Source organism: Castor canadensis, chromosome 11 (genome assembly GCF_047511655.1).
Source record: "Castor canadensis chromosome 11, mCasCan1.hap1v2, whole genome shotgun sequence".
NCBI classification, from domain to species: domain Eukaryota; kingdom Metazoa; phylum Chordata; class Mammalia; order Rodentia; family Castoridae; genus Castor; species Castor canadensis.
In genome coordinates, this window is record NC_133396.1 from 19,463,755 (window position 1) to 19,484,441 (window position 20,687).

Sequence of the window (20,687 nt, forward strand, 5' to 3'; positions counted from 1 at the left end):
CATACATGAGGTCACTGTACACATCAATCTCCAGGTTGGGTCTTAGTGTTTCTCTCTCTCCCTCTCTCTCTCTCTCTCTCTGTCTCTTTCTCTCTCTGGCTTTCCATAAGCTTATTATAAGCAAGTGTAGCTGGCAGGATAATGTATCCCCAAAGATGTCTACTTTGTAATTCCTAGAACCTGTGAATAGGCTATATTATGTAGCAAAGAAGAATTAGGTTTCAAATAAAATTCAGGTTACTAATCAACTGAATAGGGAGATTGTCCTGAATTATTCATTTGGACTCAGTGTAATCTGAAGTGTCTTTAAAAGTGGAAGAAGGAAGTGGGAGAGTCAGTGGACGCTGGAGAAGGAAATGTGTGATAGAGGCAGAGTTCAGAGTGATTAGACTGCTCACTTTGAAGATGGAAGCAGAGCATAATCCAAGAAATGTGAGCATTGCTGAGGAGCTGGAAAAGGTTAGGACATGGATTCTTCCCTATGCCCTCCAGGGAGGAACACAGCTCTGCTGACACCTTGATTTTAGCTCCACGAGACCCATGTGAAACATCTGAATCAGAGCTGTAAGATGATAAACATTTGTGTTGTTTCCAACCACCGAGTTTGAGGTAATATTTGCTACAGTAGCAATAGAGAATTAATGTTAATAGCAAGTGTGTGTGTGTGTGTGTGTGTGTGTGTGTGTGTGTGTGTGACATAGTAGGAGCTCTGGTGGTTGGTTTTTGCTGAAGAGTAATTGTCATTTATAAAACATATTTCAAATACATATATTTAATATGAATCTTTATTAGCCTAATAGCAAAGATGGTTATTATAGTGACTTTAGTTCCTGAACTCTAAATTAGCCAAATTATAGGCATTTAAAGTTTTTTCAAATCAATTTGTGTAAGAGAGTTCACACACACCCACAAAAACCACGTTGAGTTTTTGTTGAAAAGGATAAAATTATTTAGAATCAAGTCTGTTCCTGAAGATCCAAGATACCTAGGTGCTATAATTTGAACAGAAACAGGTATGTGTCTTTTTTTTTTTTGTGGTACTGGGGTTTGAACTCAGGGCTTCACACTTGTTAGGCAAGCACTCTACCACTTGAACCATTCCACCAGCGTTTTTTTATGATGTGTTTTTTCAAGATCGTCTCATGAACTATTTGCTGGGGCTGGCTTTACGATCCTTCTGATCTCTGCTCCCTAGTAAACAAGTTTACAGGCATAAGCCACCCGTCCCTGGCTAATATGTGTCTTTTTTGTTACAACCCAAGCCTATTTTCCACCAATCTTGTTCTTTGTCCACAGCTCTGGAACTCTGCTATGGACCTTCTTCTATGACACAGTCACCTAAATCCTGGGTTTCTTCATCACTAATTGCCCTTTACTCCAGAGACTTTGTGTTGTTAATGTGAAGGGAGGGTGCTGTAACTGGACACTGGGCATGGGTCCTGTGAGCTAGAGCTACCAGACATTCTGTTCTGCTTCGGTGAGCTCCAAATGACCTCTTGGCTCTCCTCACTCTGTGCCACCAGCAGCAGACCTATTTTGCTTCCTCCTCCTAATACTGTTTATCTAGTGCCTCCCCTGAATTCACAGACAGCATCGTCTACTTCTGCTATCTAAACCTAGTATGTTTGATTTCAATTCTGATGACTGATCCTACCCCCATCTTTCCTAAAGGAATCTTAGAGGTGAACTTTGCATATCCCATCCTATCACCCTTTAGACCTGTTAATCACAGCATAGATCAAAGCCAGAAAATCCCCTGTAGTTTTTGCAAGTCATAAGTTGTCCGTTGGAAACCTTGATATCTGGCAGCTGTGTTTCAACTCTGTGCTCACCTAGACTAAAGATAGGATTAGAGATGAGGACTACCCTTTCCTGATGCTTCTTGGATTCAGACCTCTTGGTTTTATATCTAGTGGAACAGAGTAACAGACATAGATTTCTGTGGCTGTCACCCTGTGAGGCTGTGCCCTGGAGACCAGAAGGCATAATTACACAGTGTCCTTCTCATCTCATTTTAACTGCAGAAGTCATGTTGTTGGTTCATGTCAAGTTTATTGTTTGGATATTGGCACCATGTCACTCTGTTCCACTAGATAAAAACCAAGAGGTCTTAATCCAGTTGTCAATAAAGTGAGAGCAATAATAGCATCATAAGGAAATAGTGAGAATTGAGTGAGATAATTCATGTAAAGTACTTAGCATAATGTCTGAGGCATAATATTCAATCAACTTTTCATTAAATAGAAGAATCTTTCTTGCTCTTCCTATGAGGCACTGTGGCTTCTACACATATCCAGTCAATCATTTTGATTATATGTTGGCTGTCCCCTGTTAATTTGAGAATTTTGTAGAAGCCTTTTACTTCTCTACTGTCCCCACAGACTGGCTTCAGGGAACATTGGGACCACAAAGAAGGAAGACAGCAGATATTGTATTAGGATGAGGGCCAGCAATTATCTGAACTGTCCTGTCATTTCTGACTTTTGCAGAAGTGATTTTATTAAAGAGCTGTCTTCAAGCTTGTCTCCTTCCTCCTCTAGGACCATCTTCTTCCTAGTGACCACCAAAAAGTGTAAAGGGTGATGCATTATGGTGAGGTCCTTTTCAACTGAGTTTTGTAACATTGTGGAGAATACAAGAGTTAGAACTGCATGTAGTTATGACTTTGAGCCATCATGTGACTCCATTTTCTGTTAAAAAGACAGGTTCCATTTTAATCCAGTACTTTCATTAGTTATTAGGATGGCTTTGCATGACTGCTACTGTCAATGAGCTCAAGTGAAACAGTTCACTGGCTCTCATGTGATTGATTTTCCAAATGAATGTAAGCCTCTTAAAGCAGCATAATGATATACTACTAACATTGTTACTGGGTGCCAGGCATGCTCTAAAAGCTTTGTATGCATTAATTAATGACATTATCTCAATTCTATGAAATAGATGGTATTAATAGCCCCATTTTACAGATGATAAAGTAGAGCTAGAGAGGTTAAGTAACTTGTCCAAAATCTCACAGTTGGAAATCAGACCCAGCTGGTCTAAATTCAAGTATTTGTTTTTTTAATTTATTTTTATATTAGTATGCATTAATTGTATAGAGGGATTCATTGTGACATTTCTCAATAGTTCTACATTGTGCATTGGTTGGGTCACCCCCACCACCTCACCCAATTATTTTGTTCTTAATCAGTACATGATTCTGCTTCATTTAAATTTTTTTGAGAGAGGGACTTGCTACGTAGCCCAGGATGGCCTAGAACTTTCAATTCTCTTGCCTCAGGCTCCTAAGTGCTAGAATTACAGATGTGTGCAACCACACAACTTGACCAGAGATTACTACAATTCTTTTCTAGCTTTGATTTTGCTGTTTGACCAGAGATGACCACAGTTCTTTTCTAGCTCTGTCTAATGCCTTAGTTCTGGACTTTCTGGACCACTTGTTCTGAATTTTCATCCTAGCCTCCTTTTCTCCCTCAGCCTACTGTGTGTTCTTAAATAGATCATAGTTTTACTTGCTTTGACCTTGAGACTTCTCTCTGTAACCGAGGCTATACTGGTAGGCAGGGCAGGTGTCTCTTAGACAGGGACAATGAAGGCCACAGTTATTTCTTTTGGTGAGTCAGTGGAAAATGAACTCATAAACACTTAAACACCCCCCTAGCCGATGTGCAGAGAGTGAACCTTTGAACTCCTACTTAGTTCTGTACAACTAAGTACACAGATTGAGAGAAATGCACCTTAAAGCATGGTCTCCTGGTCAGTAGATTAAGTAGCTTCTCCAAGGGTTACAGATACCAAGTGGATAGTGTAGCCATTCCAAACTCCTTCTGGGCCTACTGGACCACCACAAGGAGCTGCAACGCCAGAGAGTTTTGCATGTAGCTTAGAAGAAAGACCTTCTTGGTTTGTTGTTGTGAGTAATACACAGAGAAGGCAATCCCAAACTTGCTCTTCTTGGAAAATAGTAAGAGGATTTATTGCCTTAGATGCTTTCTCCAGTTACCACCAGCATGTTTAACTGGACTGCTATATTGTTTCAGACAAAGAGGGAAGAGGAAAAGAAGGGGAGGGGAAGGCAGAGAGGGAAAAGGAGAGGGAGAGAGGAGTGAGAAAGAGAGAGAAAAAGGGAAAATAAAACACGTTCAGAAACTTTGTGACTGTGATACCTTTATTGAGATGCTTAGAAAAATTGGCATTTTACATGCTTTTCTTATGTGCATGTAAGTGGTGCCTTATGACTTAAAAGGATTGCTTAAGAAAAACTCTCTAAATATGATGCTCAACCTGAAAGGATCACTTCAATTAAAACAAACCTTTTCAATGTTGCCAAATAGGGCCGTTCCCATTTGAACTATGTGCGTGGGTTGTTCTCATGAAGCTTGTGAATCATGCATGAATACACTGACCAGATATTTCTAGCCAGCCAAATAGCCAAAGGATTCATTTCCTATAAAAGCATTTGATTACAGTATTAAAATGAGTGCATTCCAGGCTTGCTTGTGCTAATACTAACTTACAGCTACGTATCATGAATGCCCATTGCCTCAGCCTACAAATTCTTCCTAACACAGTTGGTGCTGTTCCCTTCTCTCGGGGACGCTTTCCTTTTCTCCTGAAGTTTAATCTCTTTATCCTTCCCTTGCATTTAGAGAAGACAATTGCTTTTAAAATGCTTTTTATTATCAATACTTTAATTTTAAATAAAAATGAACAGGATAGGATAAACCTACAGGCAATGGGTTCATTTCTGCTTACAGTAAGGTACATTTCCCTATTGTTTGATAAATGGAAATTATGGGAATTAGTAATAGAAACATACAATTGTTAGCTTCTAAAAATCATAAAGATCTCACTAACGATGTCCTATTGTCTTTTTTTTTTTTTTTTTTTTGGTGGAACAGGGGTTTTGTGCTTGCAAAGCAGGCACTCTGCTGCTTGAGCCATACCTCCAGTCTATTTTGTTGAGGCTATTTTGGAGATGTGAGTCTCACAAGCTATTTGCCTGTGCTGGCCTTCAACTGTGATCCTTTTGATTTCAGCTTTCCAAGTAGCTAGAATTATAGGTATAAGCTACCTGCCCCTGATTCATCTTATTTTTTTCTTTTTAAAATTCATTTATTCATATGTGCATACATTAGTTGGGCCATTTCTCCCCCCTGCTCCTCACCAGGTTCATCTTATTGTCTTTAAAAACACCTGGTGGGGTTTTGGGATATTATTTCTGGCATCATTTCTTAGTTATAGGTGTAGAAGACTAGACACAATAAGGTGAGTCACGCTACATCAGCACTGTAAAAACAATCAAGGATATTAAGTCTGAGAGTTCATGATTCTTCACAGACCCAAGCACAGAGAAGCCAAATGATATTCTTGGGAACTAGAACCCAAGGTCATTGTCTTGTGACCAGTGTTGGTTCCATTAGATCTCATTCCACTACTGTCCACTACACTTGTAAGAATGAGAAGCAGAAGGAAGAGCAATGGATTTTCTCATTGAGTGTGGTTCATGAACCGATTGCCTTTCTCTCTGGGCCCCAGTTTCTCCTTATGTGATATGAAAAAGGCTACTAATGCTAAAACCTACCTACCTATGCATTTCTGGGTAAAGGGAATGATTAATGTTAATGACATAAAGATTCGAATGGTTTCTCAACTAGAAGCAGGGATAGGCAACTGGCAAAAGTATACAACCATGTTGAAAACATCATTGCTATTTGGGATTATTTCTATTTTGGGGAGTGATTATGTATCAGGACCTAAAGAAATCAAAGTACTTAGAATTCAATCACATTGTGTGGTGTTGGGTGGATCACTTGACTTCTCTGTCTAGCAGTTTTCTTGTCTGGTAATAGTAGCTACTTCATGGTGGTATTGTAATAATTGAGTTAATAACATTTATTAAGTTATTGATTATTACTGATTAACCCTATTTTGTAAACAGGTGGATAGACAGGTAGAGGAGGAACTATCTGTAAGTGTAGTTGTCAACGATGCTACTATCAGAATTGAAAAGAGAAACTCAAAAAGAAGGGTAGATAGATATGATCAGTGCATGCTGTATGTATGTATATGTGGAACTATCACAGTGAATTTCTATTAATGTGCAACTAATATATTCATTAAAAAAGATGGAAAAAAGTCCTTGAGTCATCTGTATCTATAAGATAAAAATTACATATCTATTATAAAGCAGTGGCTTTGAATTCAGTGCATACACCTCAGGTGGGAGTTTTGTTAAAATTTGTATTTCCAAGCTAGGCATAATGGCACAAACCTATAATACCAGTACTCTGGAGGATTATGAGTTCAAGGCCAGCCTGAGCTATGTAGCAAGACTTGTCTTAAAAACCAACCAAATTAAAAAAAATTGAATGTCTAGGTCCTTCAGCTACAGATGCTAATGCAGGAGATCAGGTGTTTGGCCCAAGAATCTGAATTTATAAGCTCCTGAGAGGGTGTGATTGCAGGTGGATCCGTAGTTCTGGATTGCCCTAGGGAAATCCTGGAGGGTATCGTGTAAGGGGTCATCACTAACTGACCTCCTAAGGAGAAGTTTCTTGAGAGGCAAGGATGGAGAGGCTGTGAGCCATCTGCTGGCGGTAAATGGATGGGGCAGTTAAAGGGTAAGAATCAAAGGGGAGAGAGAGGGGAGAGAGAAAAAGCAAGGGTGGTTACCTCTGTATTTGGGAGAATTTAAACCTCCTACAAGTCTGGGCTGGTGGTGTACTTCTATGATCCTAGCTACTCAGGAAGCAGAGATTGGGAGAATGAAGATTTGCGAGCAGTGCTGGAAAAAGTTAGTGAGACCCCATCTCAATAAACAAGCTAAGCATGGTGGTATGTGCCTGTGATCCTAGCTATGTGGGAGGTCTAGGTAGAAGGATCGTGGTCTGAGGCTGGACCCAGGCAAAAACTTGGGACCCTATTGGAAAAGTCACTACAGCAAAAAAGGACTGGGGATGTGGCTCAAGTGGTAAAGCTTCTGCCTAGCAAGCACAAGGCCCTGAGTTCAGACCTCAATATTGCCTAAAAACACCTACAAAAAAAAAAAAAAAACAAAATGAAATCTGTGATCTTATCAACACAAAGAAAGATAAAATCTAGAAAGATATATTTAAAACATTTCCCTTGTTTAGAAATGTGGTTATGGACCCTCACAGTGAGAGGCAGAGATAAGATTTGGACTCAGGCTCCAGGAACCATACTGTGTTACCTTTTGAGCAGGGTGAAAATTACACTTGTTTTGAATCTGTTCTTTCCCTTTTCTACTCCAGCTGCTGACTTATGCTGAACTATGTAAAAAACCCCCTTGAACTCCGTCCTGTGACTGTATGGGATATTTATTTAGGTTACTAGTAAAATTCAGACTTCATATTGTCTTTAGAAGGGCTGACCACATGTATACAAGGGCCTGCAGGAGGTTTTTACATTCTCTTATACAAAGAAGACAATGAAAAGAGTCTATAGGACTTTGAGTGGGCAAATTCCCTCTCTGCTGTGCTGTTTATAATGTATTTGTATTCTAGAAGACTGGGGTATACTTCACTCTGAGTGAGAGGAACATGTCTTATTTCTGGAATACATTGAGAAGAGTGTTCTTGCATTAGTCCAAGGTTCCCAAACCTCCATTCTAGTTAGAATCAGATCTCTTGCCAATTGGTTTTCCAGTTAGTGTTGATGGTCTGTGTTGGGCAGGGTCCACCTGGCCCAGCCCTGAATCAGACAGAAAGGACAAAGGTATGGGTGGAAATTATATATGTCTGTTTTTTAATTTAGGGAGTAAGAATTGCCTTCTGCATGGCATCTTAAACCTTTTACAAACCCTGCCACCATCACTACACCAGTTACTCCTTCCAGTGATGCATCAGGCAGGACCTGTTGTCAAATCCCTTTTACTCAAGGTCACATGCACACAGTCTGGGTTGAGACTCTGTTTCAAGGTTTCTGAGTCCATGTTCTTTGTTTTTTCCATATTTCCATCTTGCAGGCTGAGTCAGTATGCAATCAAATGCCAACTGGAGGTGCTCTGCCCATTCAGAGAAGGAAATTATCAATAGAAAGGGGATCATTCTGGGAGTTCTGCATTCCACTTGCTTAGAGTAAGTCCCTACTTGTCTGGAGGAAGTAAATTGCTGAGCTGTGAGTTTTCTTTGATGTGGCCACTAGGTATCAACTGATACCTGATACATACCCTAAGAATTCAAAAGTTCTTTATTGAGTAGAATTGTGGGCAAGATCACAGGAAATCTTGTTCTTTTCCACCTCTCCCTCAAAACTATTAATAATACTCTCAAATCATGACTGGATAACTAAATTCATAGAGAAAGAATTTTAAAATGAGATAATGATGGCCAAGTTAGATCTAGGAATGCAGCTAAAAGCAAATCTTGTTTAAAGATCACATTTATGCACTATTTTTCAATGTACAAAGTAGTGTTACACAAATTTCATTTGATGTTCACAACAACCCTGTGAAGTAAGGTATGATCCTCATTTAACCAATAAGGAGATTGATCTATGAAAACTAAATGTTTTGTTCAGGATCATGGTTGGGAAGGTGCAAGTTTAGGACTTCAGGCCTTTGAACTCTGCATTCTTTGTTTGATTTGGAATTACTGAAACTTCCAGAAATGTCTAATAATTTTTGTAGGGAATGACTTACCTACTCTGTGGCCCTATGGTAGGAAGCTATGATACTGGTAAATGATGCCTTCTTACTTTGGGATGATCTCCTGCTTGCAAGCAGCAAGTATTCACTATTGCTTTTCTGCAAAGTGTGTGTCTATTAAGTCCATTTGTCTCTGATGGATAGACTGAAGCAGGAATCTAAGCTACTTTTTCATTGTCACCCATCAGGAGTTATGTCTTGAGAATTCCAGCTATACAGGTCCCTTGTCAAATAAGCAGTTCAAACTCCCATTCCCTAAGGAACAGAAAGAGAAATAGCAGACATTTAATGAAAGGATCCTGGCTATAACTTTGAAATAACTTTGAAGAAGTAGCTCTGGATTCATTCCCTGCAACTATTTCTGGTTCTCCAAGAAAATATTTCACAATGGTTCACAATGTTTTAGGGAATATGAACATCAGCCAGTTGTGGTGGTGCAGGCCTACAATCCCAGCACTTCGGAGGTGGAGGCAGGAGGATCTTGAGCTCCAGGCTGGCCTGGGCTACATAGTGAGAACCTGTTTCAAAAAACTTAAAAAAAAAAAAAAAGAACATATATCTTTAAAAAAATCTTGGGGGAAGGTAAAGTATGACAATATACATTAATAACTGAGAAAGCAGAGTTAAACAGAATCCAGACTCAGAGTGTCTCGCTCAAGGAAACTCAACATTATTGATTGTCCTTATTCATTCTGTTCCTGTGTAAGCGTCTCTTTATATCCAAAGAATGGAAGGGAAGGTTGTAGCTTTTCACCTTCATGTGCTAATGTCCAAAAACAATCCCAGAACTGGTCTGACTGGCTCTCAGGAGGCACATAGGTAAACAAGACCTGAGCAAACAAAAACCTGCCCATCCATCACCTGGGGAGCCAAACCATGTAGGCCACCTTCCTGGGTACTTGTTAATCAGTTCCCATCCCTCTGACAAATGCAAAATGTCCTTCCAGAGAAATGTCATTTATTGTCATATTGGCATGGTGACTTAGGGAAAGAGCAGAATAAAAGATACTCTATCTAGCCATGGGGACCCACTATAGTATAAGAAACTAAGTACCTGAAGGGACTGGGGGATTCTTAAACTTTTCTGGCAGATGCATGTATTGGCCTCTCTTTCCTGAATGTGGGCCATTCTCATCACCTTGTGATGTTAGACTTTGGCAGGTCGGATGATGTAGCAAGGCTGCACGTGCTCATGAGAAGAAATGACCTTCCCATCTTTGATCTCCTTGGTGATGGTGCATATTTTAACCAGTATCCGGGGTGGGGGTCCATAGGCACTGTGATGCTTGAGTATCCCACGGGGGACTGGAGATGTAGTAGCTGGGGCAGTGCATTCCATGGCTTTGGTCTTACATGGTGTACCAGTGGAAGGCTCATATTTGGTGGCACATGGGTTACAGGGAAGCCTAAAGAAAACAAACAAATAAACAAACAAAACCAACCCCCACCCCCAGAATTTTACCTGTGATTGAGGGAGGCCAATGATGGTTATGGAGAAAGATGGGGTGGATAAAAATGGGGTGGCTAAATTTTCAACACTTGTCACTCAAAATAAATATTGCCAAATGCTTATTCATTCATTTTGTATCATAGTTGGTGGGAGAAAAAGAATAGGACCAGATCAATTGGAAAAGAGCATCCTAGGTTGAGAGGTATTACATGATGCAAGCTTCCACTACAGTCAATGCCAGAAGTGTACTGTACAGCCCTGTTAAAGACTGGGGTACTGCTCAGCTCTGCCAGCTGCTCACCTTCTGGAGCTTTTAGCTTTGCATCTGCAGAATGAATCCTGGATCTCACAGGATCAACAGTGATGAGAAACAAGTTGAGGTGCTTACCATTTGAATTAGAGTAATAAGCAGTTAACAGTAAACACCCCTCTTTTATTTTTTGTTGTGCTGGGGCTTGAACCCAGGGCCTGGTGTGTGGTAGGTAAGTGCTCTATCTCTGAGCTATACCAACAGACCTAAACACCCTTTTGAAATACATAATCTTTCTTTGATGATGGGAGGAACTTTGGTATTTTGTAGCTCTTAAAGGTGACAGTATCAGTTAATGTTGTGCTTGGTGGTGTAGACATGCCAATGAAGAGAATACTATAAACAGAGTTCACCAATTATTTGGGGAGGTAGAAGTCCTTTGCAATTGTATCTAAGTCCGCACTTGCAGTATTAGTTTGTAGGAGCAGTTCTTCAATAAGCTCGTATCCTAGGTGAGTTCTTTATGGGTTGGCTTATTATCATTTAAAAATACTTTTGTTTTTAAAAATAGGATGCTGAAACATACATGTAAACATGCTGCCATTCACACCAAGGACCTGTGGCTAGATAAGGTTGGGGGTTTCAGCATAAGCAGAAGGTTCCTCCAAAGGGAGTTCTATCTCAAAAGAGTCTTTCTTCCTTTCTTGAAAGTGATGGTAACATTTATTAGGAAAGGATTACAGTTTCCATTGACTAAAAGTAAGTCATCTCTAGAGAAAGAATGAGAATGACCGGGATACCATTTCTTCTCTAGTAATTAAAAAAACTCTAAGAAGCAAAACAATCTATAAGGATCGAACTTGGTACACTGTTCTTCAAACAGCTCAGCTCAGTCCACGCCCAGGTTTGGGCTAGGTTACAATTGTAGGTCTCCTGATGGCACCGCTTGAGAGAGCATATGGGTGCTTCCATTCAGAGCTCCCTATCACTGTCAAGAAGATCAAAGTGCTGATCCCTGATGCCAATGCCATTGTACACGTGTGTGTGTGTGTGTGTGTGTGTGTATCTTTCTCATACAAGTTGTTTTTATTTTACGTACTTGCTGTCAGAGGTCTCTAGAAGGCTGCGGTATGTGGCAATCTCACACTCCAGCCGGGTCTTGATGTCCAGCAGAATCTCATATTCCTCATTCTGTCTTTCCAGGGCACTTCTGATCTCTGACAACTGAGCCTCCAGGTTGTGGATCAGACTCTGGATCTGGGCGAGCAGGGTTGTGTAGCGGGCTTCTGTCTCCGTCAGGATGCTTTCCTGGGAATCTCTCTACCATGGAGGAGCAAAGAAGATTTATAATGATGACTCCTTGAAGCCCAGGTTATTGTTAAATCACTTTAAACAATGATTTCTTTGTGACAACTTCTAATGACTCTGCACTCCTTTTTAACTACATCCTAACCAAGTAAATCCAAACACAAAGTGTTTAATTATTCTAAGGCTTGCTCTCTTTTACCCCCTCTTTTTTGGCTCTGTGTTGATTTCTCTAATTTTTAGCCACACAATAACCTCCCACCACACTCTCTTATGAGACAAAAATACTTCAACTCATTGTACACTCAGGCATTACAAACACATTACCATAACACCTCATTCAATGGTGTTTGAAAGGAAGTGAGCAATGTTTAACCATAAACATTTCCCTCACTAGATCGATTCCTTCACATGTAAAACATGAGAGTTGATACTTAGGTGAGTCAAGATCTTTCTGGCTCTATTACTCTGTGAGTCTATGGATAATGGTGGGATTTTAGGTTTTAATAACCTAGTATTTGCATAATCATCCCAATTTTTATAGATGGGAAAACTGAGGTTCAAGAGGTTAAATGAGTTGCCCACGGTCACATGATCAGCTAGTGAAAAAACCAGTTTGGGGCAAGGTCTCTCTAATAGACTTCATAGCAGGGCATTTGAGTAATTTTCTACTTCGGAGAGGCAGTGTCACGAGGCAGAAGTGGTATTGACTGTGAAATCTGAACTCTGGCTCAGGACTCATTTCTTTTGTGACTTCGGGCAGATTACTTAATGCTTCAGGATCTGTGTTTCCATCTATAAAGTAGGTGAGATGGCACTTATTTCAGATTTGGTCTCAGAAAATCACCTTAACTCTTGGAATCTCATCAGTAAAGTTGGTTAGTAATTATGTCTCCTCCCTCATAAGGTTGTTTCATAATCCTAATATGATAGGCTAGAAAATTCTTTGCATATAATACAGTGTTCTTCCAGTGTTTCCCAAAATGTACTCCATGGCTCATGATTACCATGAGATGTTCTTTTAAAAAACTCAGAGGACTCATAGTTAAATAAATTTTGAAATGCTGAATACCATATATCCCCTTCTTGGAAATATATGGTGCATATCATATTAAAGGTTTGCAGGAAGGCTCCCTGTTTAACCATTGATCATGAAGTCTTTTTGAGCTATTGACCCTTTAACAAACAGAGGAATTGTTGTTCTGAGGGACACAGTTTGGGAAGCACTGTGACACATGGATGTCAGGGTGTGTTGCTATCACTACTGTTCTAGGTTTTGTTAGCCTCCTGGGTACCATTCGGTGCTGAGCCTGCAGTTCAACCTCCAGAGCACTCATGGTGCGTCTCAGTTCTATGATCTCCTTCTGGCAGTCTTGCTGTTGTTGAGAGCTGGTGTCCACTTGTTGACTCAGTTCCTCCATCTGAAATACAAAGACAACAGGTATTTTGGAAGGAAAAATGACTGATCAAAGGAACTGTAGAAATGTGTCTGCATATTGTTTTCAACTTTTCTATCCCCCACCTGTGTGTTGAACCATTGTTCCAGTTCTTTACGGTTTGTCTCCATGATGGACTCATACTGACATCTCATTTCTTGTAGAATCTGGTTTAGGTCAACAGAAGGTGCAGCAGTTACTTCAATGTTGAGTCTGTTCCCAAGTTGGCACTGTAAAGAATTGACATCCTATGGCAAAAGAAAAAAGACTATGTAGTTATTTGGTGAACAGATGACCCCCTTGTATTCTCATTTCAGTCTAACAGCAATGATTTAGCTTGACTGTATCTGAAATATAGCCCACAGTAAAGGGATATATGATTTATAGGTTATTATGGAGATACAATAAGATGATTTCAGGTATGACCCTGGGCTCAAATATGTGCAAAATTAAAAGGAATTGACTAACAAGATCAGAATTCTAAAAGATTTAAGTCATTTCTAGGTGTGGGAGGAAGTAGAGGTGGAATTTATGATGTGAGATCATAGTGTCTTTATGACACCAATATGGGCTTATGCCAGAATTAACTTGTAACAAAAGGAGGCTGTGTAAGTCTGTTCAAGGATGGCTGCAAAAAGATGGGAAGTCAACAAAGACAGGGAAATTGGAAAAATGGAGGACTTTCTATCTGTGTGGCTTCAGATTTACTGTATTTATAGCCTATGGATTTGAACCAGTGGTGCAGGGAATAGCAGTATTGTCAGGGCTAACATCCAGCCAGCATCTAGTGGGATGCCCTTTGTCAAGTACACCCCAAAGGAACTGATGCTAATGTTAGAAGCTTAGCTTGTGCTGACTCGCTCGGTTTTTCTTTAACCTTTTCATGATTGGTTTTCAGGCAGAGGACCTCCTCCTTCAGAGACTGGACTCGTGCCTCCAGGTCAGCCTTGTTTAGGGTCAGTACATCCAAGATTTGTCGCAGGCCATTGGCATCGGACTCCACAAGTTGGCGTAGGGACACTTCAGCTTCGTAACTTTAAAAGCCAGACATGGAGAGAGCAAGACATTAAAAAGTAGATGTTGTAATCAAACCAAGCAGAATTTTCTTCTGTCTTTGTTGCTGGGTCTCTCACTTAGGATTTCTGAGGATGGCTTTACATTCTTTAGAGGTGAAACCATTTGACTTAGTTATTCTGCTTAAATTTGTCTGACAGAGTAATGCTGCATTTCTATTCTTTGAGATGAGGGGATTTATTTTCCTTTCTCTTCCCCTAGAAGCAATGCAATATCAGTGACAAGAGCACTGGATTAGGGCTTAGGAATCTTGGGTCTGTGTTTTGGTCCTGTTTTATATTTGTTGTGTGCCTTTGGATAAATGACTTCCTCATTAAACCACAGTTTCCTTGTTTTACAAAGGGTGACAATAGATTAGCCCTACCTATTTCAATGAACTACCAAGCAGGTAAGCAGGTGGGTCCACATGTTAGAACTACAGGTAGTACGTACACATGAGAGTTCTTAATTTTATTTATTGAATTTGAAGAACTCTGAGCTAGGGACAACATGCAGTGGAACCGGAGGCTTAGTTAAATGTGAAGATAATCTTTTTGGGAATATTTAGGTGAAACTCAGGGTGAGTTCCGCCACCAGTGACAGTGATGAGTAAGCTTACTTGGCTCTCAAGTCATCTGCAGCGAGTTTGGTGTTGTCAATTTGTGAGACCAGTCTGGAATTCTCAGCCTTGGTACACAAGATCTAGAATTAAGAAATTGTACACACAAATGAGACAAACACCAGGACCTCCTTCTTTAAGAACCAAGGGTTTCTGTGTTTCCATTAACAGGGAAAGGTGAGTTAGACTTTTCTTAAGAGTTGTGCTCAAGAAACTTAAGAAACTTTGGAGAGTCAGAGTTCTTGTTATTATCCTAAGAGATCAAAAAATCTACTTAAATAAAAATGTTTTATATGTTTTTATGTTAAAATATAAAATTTATCCTACATTTGCCTAATATACCATGACCACTAGAATGAAAATCCCATGAAGGCAGGAATATTTTAGTGTACCAATATTTTCCCAGAGCCTATAACAATGTCTGGAACATTGTAGTTAGAGCTCAGAAAGTACTTGGTGATCAAGTAAGGCTGCATTAATCCAGATGGGTAGCAGCAGATCACTCTGAATAGGAAACTTACGTTTGGTGTAGTAGCAAACTATTTAAATAATGTGAAAATGATAAAATGCACATAAAAGGAGAAAGAGGTGATGATGTTTGCAATATGGATAAAACTAAATTGTTTAGAAACTTAAAACAAAATTTATTTTATCAGAGCTTTGTCTTATTTTTTATTAAAGCAACGGTAGCAACTGATTGTTAGGATGTTTTGATCCTGAGTTATCAAGTTATAATGGTAGATTATATTTTTGGGAAAAAAAAACTTAAAAAGCTCTGTTACCTCAAGATGACAACGTCACTCAAGAAATTTATTTTTCACAAAATTTTCAGCATATGAGGAACTAGAAATACTAAATCTGAGCAAATAACCATGGCTTAGAGACCCCTGGTTCAAAACTTGATTAAGTAGGCTGCTAAGAGTCTTACCTTCTGCTGGAGCTCCTCGATGGTGGTGTAGTAGGACAGGTATTCAGGACACAGGACAGGGAGCTCTTTGTTACACTCCTCCTGGATTCTACCCTCCAGTTCAGCATTCTCTCGTTCCAGCATTCGCACCTTTTCCAGGTAGTTAGCAAGGCGGTCATTTAAAATCTGCATGGTCTCTTTCTCATTATTGTTGATGCCTTCAGGGTATGAGCTGCAGTCATCCACAGAAGACTGGCCATTGAAATTGCTTATCAGGTAGATGGGGATGCGACCAATATAAGAAGAAGTGGGTTGGCAGCACTGACCCTGGGGAGTTCTCACAACATGGCCAGTTGATTGGCAGCTTGTGGCTTCAGGACCACCATGATGGCAGCTGTTGTTAGAGGAGATGGTCCTAAAATTTGTAATCCCAGAGCAATTTTGGGGTGGTGCTGAAGAAAGAGTTGTTGTGCAGCCCTTGGTATCCATTATATGTGCCCAGCTTCAGCTTGTTTCAAAATCTGTGATTACCAGCTCAAGCACCCTCGACTGAGTCTAAATTCCAAGCCTGTTGGTTTATTCCTCTTTGAAGTACTTATATAGCCTTCCTTCTAGGTGGTGTCACAAGAGGTGGGATGTTTTCCTTTCTAATGTTTATATCAAATCCCATAGGAACATCTCATTAGTCTGCTTTTTACTTGCCTGGGAAGAGTTACCTGTCTCATAAAAATGTGCATTTAGGCGGTTACTAAGTGATTACCCATTGCAACTACTACTTGCTATTGGATCCAGAGCTTCACATTGTGTCTTCAAAAGAATCCTCGTCACAGTTGTAACAACATCCATTATTAAGAAGATGTGAGTATATTAAATTCATTAAATCCTTGTTGACCTCTCCACTTGACGTTCAACTTGACCAGGAATGAATCCATTCTTCTTTTCCTTTCTTCTCTAGGAAAGGGAAATTATTAATATCTAACAATTATTGGTGAATTTAAAAATCATTTTATTTCATTCAGGATATTTGATTCTCCCATTTTCACTGTTTAGACATGATATGTATGGATTAAAATGTTAGTCTTAAATAAGACTTGTCTTAAAGGTAATTGCTGGATTCATGTTTTAGTTTTCTAGGTAGGGTTTGAATGCCAACAAGGCATTTATTAAAAAAGAGACTGGTTATTTTTTGATTGTCCAAAGCCCACATTTTCTATCATTTTTAGTGCTCAGTGTTTGCTTGTGATATTATTTGTGCCTATAATTTATCATGGTATTGTTTTTTATTTGATGTTTAAGTTCAATCTGTTGAAAGATATTTATTTTCTTTCTGAAGAGTGTTTACCATTTCAACATGTTTTTAAAAAGGTTGATTGATTCTGGCAGAATGATTGCCAAGAGAACACTGGGTTCAATCCCTAGTACCACCAAAAAAGTTACTTGAGTCTGATAATTTATGGGGGTTCTAGGAGAGAATCATTTTCTTGCCTTTTCCAGCTTCTAGAGGCTGTCTACATCTGCTACTGCTACTGGGCAAATGTCCCCCAAAGACCCATGTGTTAAAGGCTTGGTAACCAGCCTGTGGTGCTATTGGCAGATGGTAGAACCTTTAGGAGCAGGGCCAAAGGGTAGGAAGTTAAGTCATTTGGGGTGCATCCTTGAAGGGAATATTGGGACTCTAATCCCTTTGCTTCCTGACTACCACAAGTGGGAAGTTTTCTCTTCAACCCATTCCTACCTTGATGTACTGCCTCACTATAGGTCCAGAAGCAATGAAGTTGGTTAATCATGTACTGAAACCTTTGAAATCATGATCCAAAATAAACCTTTCCTCCTTATGAATTGCTTATTTCAGTTATTTTTTTTCATAGTGATGAAGGCTGACTAACACAACATCTTTGGCTTGTGGCCCCTTCCATCTTCAAAGCCATGATGAGTCTTTCTCACATCACATCAATCTGGCCCAGAGAATTTCTGCCTCCCTCTTGCACATTTAAAGACCTATGTGATTATATTGAGCCCACCCCAGATAATACAGCATAATATTCCTGTTTTAAGATCAACTGGTTAGCAGTTTTACTGCCCCTTTTCTGTGTAGCTTACATATTCACAGGTTTTAGAATAAGGACATGGACATCTTTGGAGAGGACATTATTATGCATACTTTATAATAGAAGGGAAAAATCCCTGCAATTTACTATAGCACCAACAAATATAAAATATACAGGACTAAGTTTTGCTGGAAAGATACAACATTTACATGAATAAAATACATGTCCTAAAATATATTTATTTTTTATTTTTATTATGATATTATTATTGTACTGGAGTACTTTGTGACATTTACAAAAGTTCTTATGACATACCATATTTGAATTCACCCCCTCCATCATTCTCCTTTATCCCCACTCTCCCATTCTTAGAATAGTTTCAACAGGTCTCATTTTTCCATTTTCATACATGAATACATAGTATTTTCATCATTTGACTCAGCTACGCCCTTTGCTTATATATTCCCCTTTCCCACTGGTACCAACCCCCAGACAGGACCTGTTTTACCTTTCTGTCCTCTGTTTCAGGAAAAAGACATTTTTATTTATTTATTTATTTATTTTTATTCATATGTGCATACGATGTTTGGGTCATTTCTTCCCCCTCTTCCTATCCTTACCACCCTGCCTCCTCCCTTACTCCCCCGCCACGCCCTTGATACCTGGCAGAAACAATTTTTCCCCTATCTCTAATTTTGTTGAAGAGAGAGTATAAGCAATAATAGGAAGGACCAAGGGTTTTTGCTAGTTGAGATAAGGATAGCTATACAGGAGGTTGACTCACATTAATTTCTTGTGCATGTGTGTTACCTTCTAAGTTAATTCTTCTTGATCTAACCTTTTCTCTAGTTCCTGGTCCCCTTCTCCTATTGGCCTCAGTTGCTTTAAATTATCTGCTTTAGTTCCTCTGTGTTGAGGGCAACAAACTCTGTCTAGTTTTTGGGTGTCTTACCTATCCTCACCCCTCCCTTGTGTGCTCTCACTTTATCATGTGATCAAAGTCCAGTCCCCTTGTTGTGTTTGTCCTTGATCTAATGTCCACATATGAGGGAGAGCATATGACTTTTGGCCTTTTGGGCCAGGCTAACCTCACTCAGACTGATGTTCTCCAATTCCATCCATTTATCAGCGAATGATAACATTTTGTTCTTCTTCATGGCTGCATAAAATTCCATTGTATATAGATACCACATTTTCTTAATCCATTTGTCAGTGTTGGGGCATCTTGGCTGTTTCCATAACTTGGCTATTGTGAATTGTGCTGCAATAAACACGGATGTGCAGGTGCCTCTGGAGTAACAGTCTTTTGGGTATATCCCCAAGAGTGGATACCACATTTTCTTAATCCATTCGTCAGTGGTGGGGCATCTTGGCTGTTTCCATAACTTGGCTATTGTGATTAGTGCCGCAATAAACATGGGTGTGCAGGTGCCTCTGGAGTAACCTGTGTCACATTCTTTTGGATATATCCCCAAGAGTGGTATTGCTGGGTCATATGGTAGATCAATGTTTAGATTTTTAAGAAGCCTCCAGATTTTTTTCCAGAGTGATTCTACTAGTTTACATTCCCACCAACAGTGTAAGAGGGTTCTTTTTCCCCCATCCTCGCCAACACCTGTTGTTAGTGGTGTTGCTAATGATGGCTATTCTAACAGGGGTGAGGTGGAATCTTAGTGTGGTTTTAATTTGCATTTCCTTTATTGCTAGAGATGGTGAGCATTTTCTCATGTGTTTTTTTTGCCATTTGAATTTCTTTTTTTGAGAAATTTCTGTTTAGTTCACTTGCCCATTTCTTTATTGGTTCATTAATTTTGGGAGAATTCAGTTTTTTAATTTCCCTATATATTCTGGTTATCAGTCCTTTGTCTGATGTGTAGTTGACAAATATTTTCTCCCACTCTGTGGGTGTTCTCTTCAGTTTAGAGACCATTTCTTTCGTTGAACAGAAGCTTTTTAGTTTTATGAAGTCCCATTTATCTATGCTATCTCTTAGTTGCTGTGCTGCTGGGGTTCCATTGAGAAAGTTCTTACCTATACCTACTAATTCCAGAGTATTTCCTACTCTAGGAAAAAGACATTTTTATTTGTTTAAGATAGCTCTACAGGGAGTTTCATTATGACATTTCCATGTACATATGTATTATATCCCAAATTGATTCATCCCATTCATTTTTCTTCTTTCTACCTTAGTCCCTTTCTTATGGTGATTTCATTAGGTTTAAAAATTCTATATTCATTCTTGCATAGAAAATGCATTAATCGCATTCACCTTCTTTACTTCCTTCTTTTACCCTCTCTCTCCTGTTAATTCCCTCTTCTTATCATGACCTGTTTTCCATTCTTATCCTTCATTGCTTAGGTATCTGTTCATTGTTCAGTGGGATTTTTGCCTTGGTATTATACCTGTACATACATTGTGCTTAAATCAATGTAACCCCTTTCTACCATACTTCCTTGCCCTTTTCCCCCCATCCTGTGATGTTTAAGAGTTTTCAGCATGTTTCCTTGTGTCCTGTTTCTACACAGATGTGATGTACTTCATTATTATTCACTATCTTTCTTTCCTTCTTTTCCTGCTCCCTTGGTCTCCTCCACCAGTCCTATTTCTGGGTACATGTTCTGTATATATTTGTATGTATATATAATATTGCTTGTATTATTATTGGGCCTATATTCCACACATGAAAGAAAACATGTGACTCTTAGAAACACTATTCCATTCATTTATCTGTAACTGACAAAGTTCCATTCTTCTTTATGGCTGAATAAAATTCCATTGTATATAAATAGCACATTTTCTTAATCCATTCATCAGAAGTGGGTCATTTGGCTGTTTCCATAGCTTTGCTATTGTGAATAATGCTGCAATAAACATGGGTGTGCAGGTGTCTTTATTATAACCTGACTTACATTCTTTTGGGTATATCCCTAAGAGTGGTATTGCTGGATCA

General features: G+C 39.3%; 1 protein-coding gene and 1 long non-coding RNA gene across 4 annotated transcripts in view; one reads left to right on the forward strand and one right to left on the reverse strand.

Moving 5' to 3' along the window:
• The window catches only part of LOC141413718 (uncharacterized), a 38,101-nt gene extending 20,194 nt beyond the window's left edge, over positions 1–17,907 (forward strand). The window contains exons 2-3 of the long non-coding RNA XR_012438554.1: positions 7,988–8,099; positions 11,572–17,907. This is a non-coding gene — a long non-coding RNA (uncharacterized lncRNA). The remainder of the gene's footprint in view (positions 1–7,987; positions 8,100–11,571) is intronic.
• Krt39 (keratin 39) lies at positions 7,144–16,331 on the reverse strand. Of its 3 annotated transcripts, none has more exons than XR_012438553.1 (8): positions 15,710–16,331; positions 14,782–14,864; positions 13,987–14,143; positions 13,196–13,357; positions 12,969–13,094; positions 11,468–11,688; positions 9,723–10,074; positions 7,144–8,923 (listed from the first exon to the last, which is right to left on the reverse strand). XR_012438553.1 is itself a non-coding variant. In XM_074045692.1 (8 exons), the coding sequence occupies exons 1-7, from the start codon at positions 16,175–16,177 to the stop codon at positions 9,816–9,818; spliced, it is 1,476 nt and encodes a 491-aa protein (XP_073901793.1). In that variant the 5' UTR covers positions 16,178–16,331; the 3' UTR covers positions 7,145–8,923; positions 9,807–9,815. The 3 variants fall into 3 exon arrangements, 2 of the variants coding, with proteins under 2 accessions (XP_073901793.1, XP_020010489.2); XM_074045692.1 differs by having other exon boundaries at positions 7,145–8,923; positions 9,807–10,074; XM_020154900.2 differs by lacking the exon at positions 7,144–8,923 and having other exon boundaries at positions 8,976–10,074.
• Positions 17,908–20,687: the final 2,780 nt, after the last annotated feature.

Bases quoted from the DNA above. Each gene is read 5' to 3' on its own strand.
- Krt39 (XM_074045692.1), bottom strand. From the start codon at position 16,177: ATGGATACCAAGGGCTGCACAACAACTCTTTCTTCAGCACCACCCCAA. The intron at 14,865-15,709 runs GTAAGACTCTTA...TCTTAATTCTAG, and splicing joins TCGAGGAGCTCCAGCAGAAG to ATCTTGTGTACCAAGGCTGA. The intron at 14,144-14,781 runs GTAAGCTTACTC...TGGCTTTTAAAG, and splicing joins GCAGATGACTTGAGAGCCAA to TTACGAAGCTGAAGTGTCCC.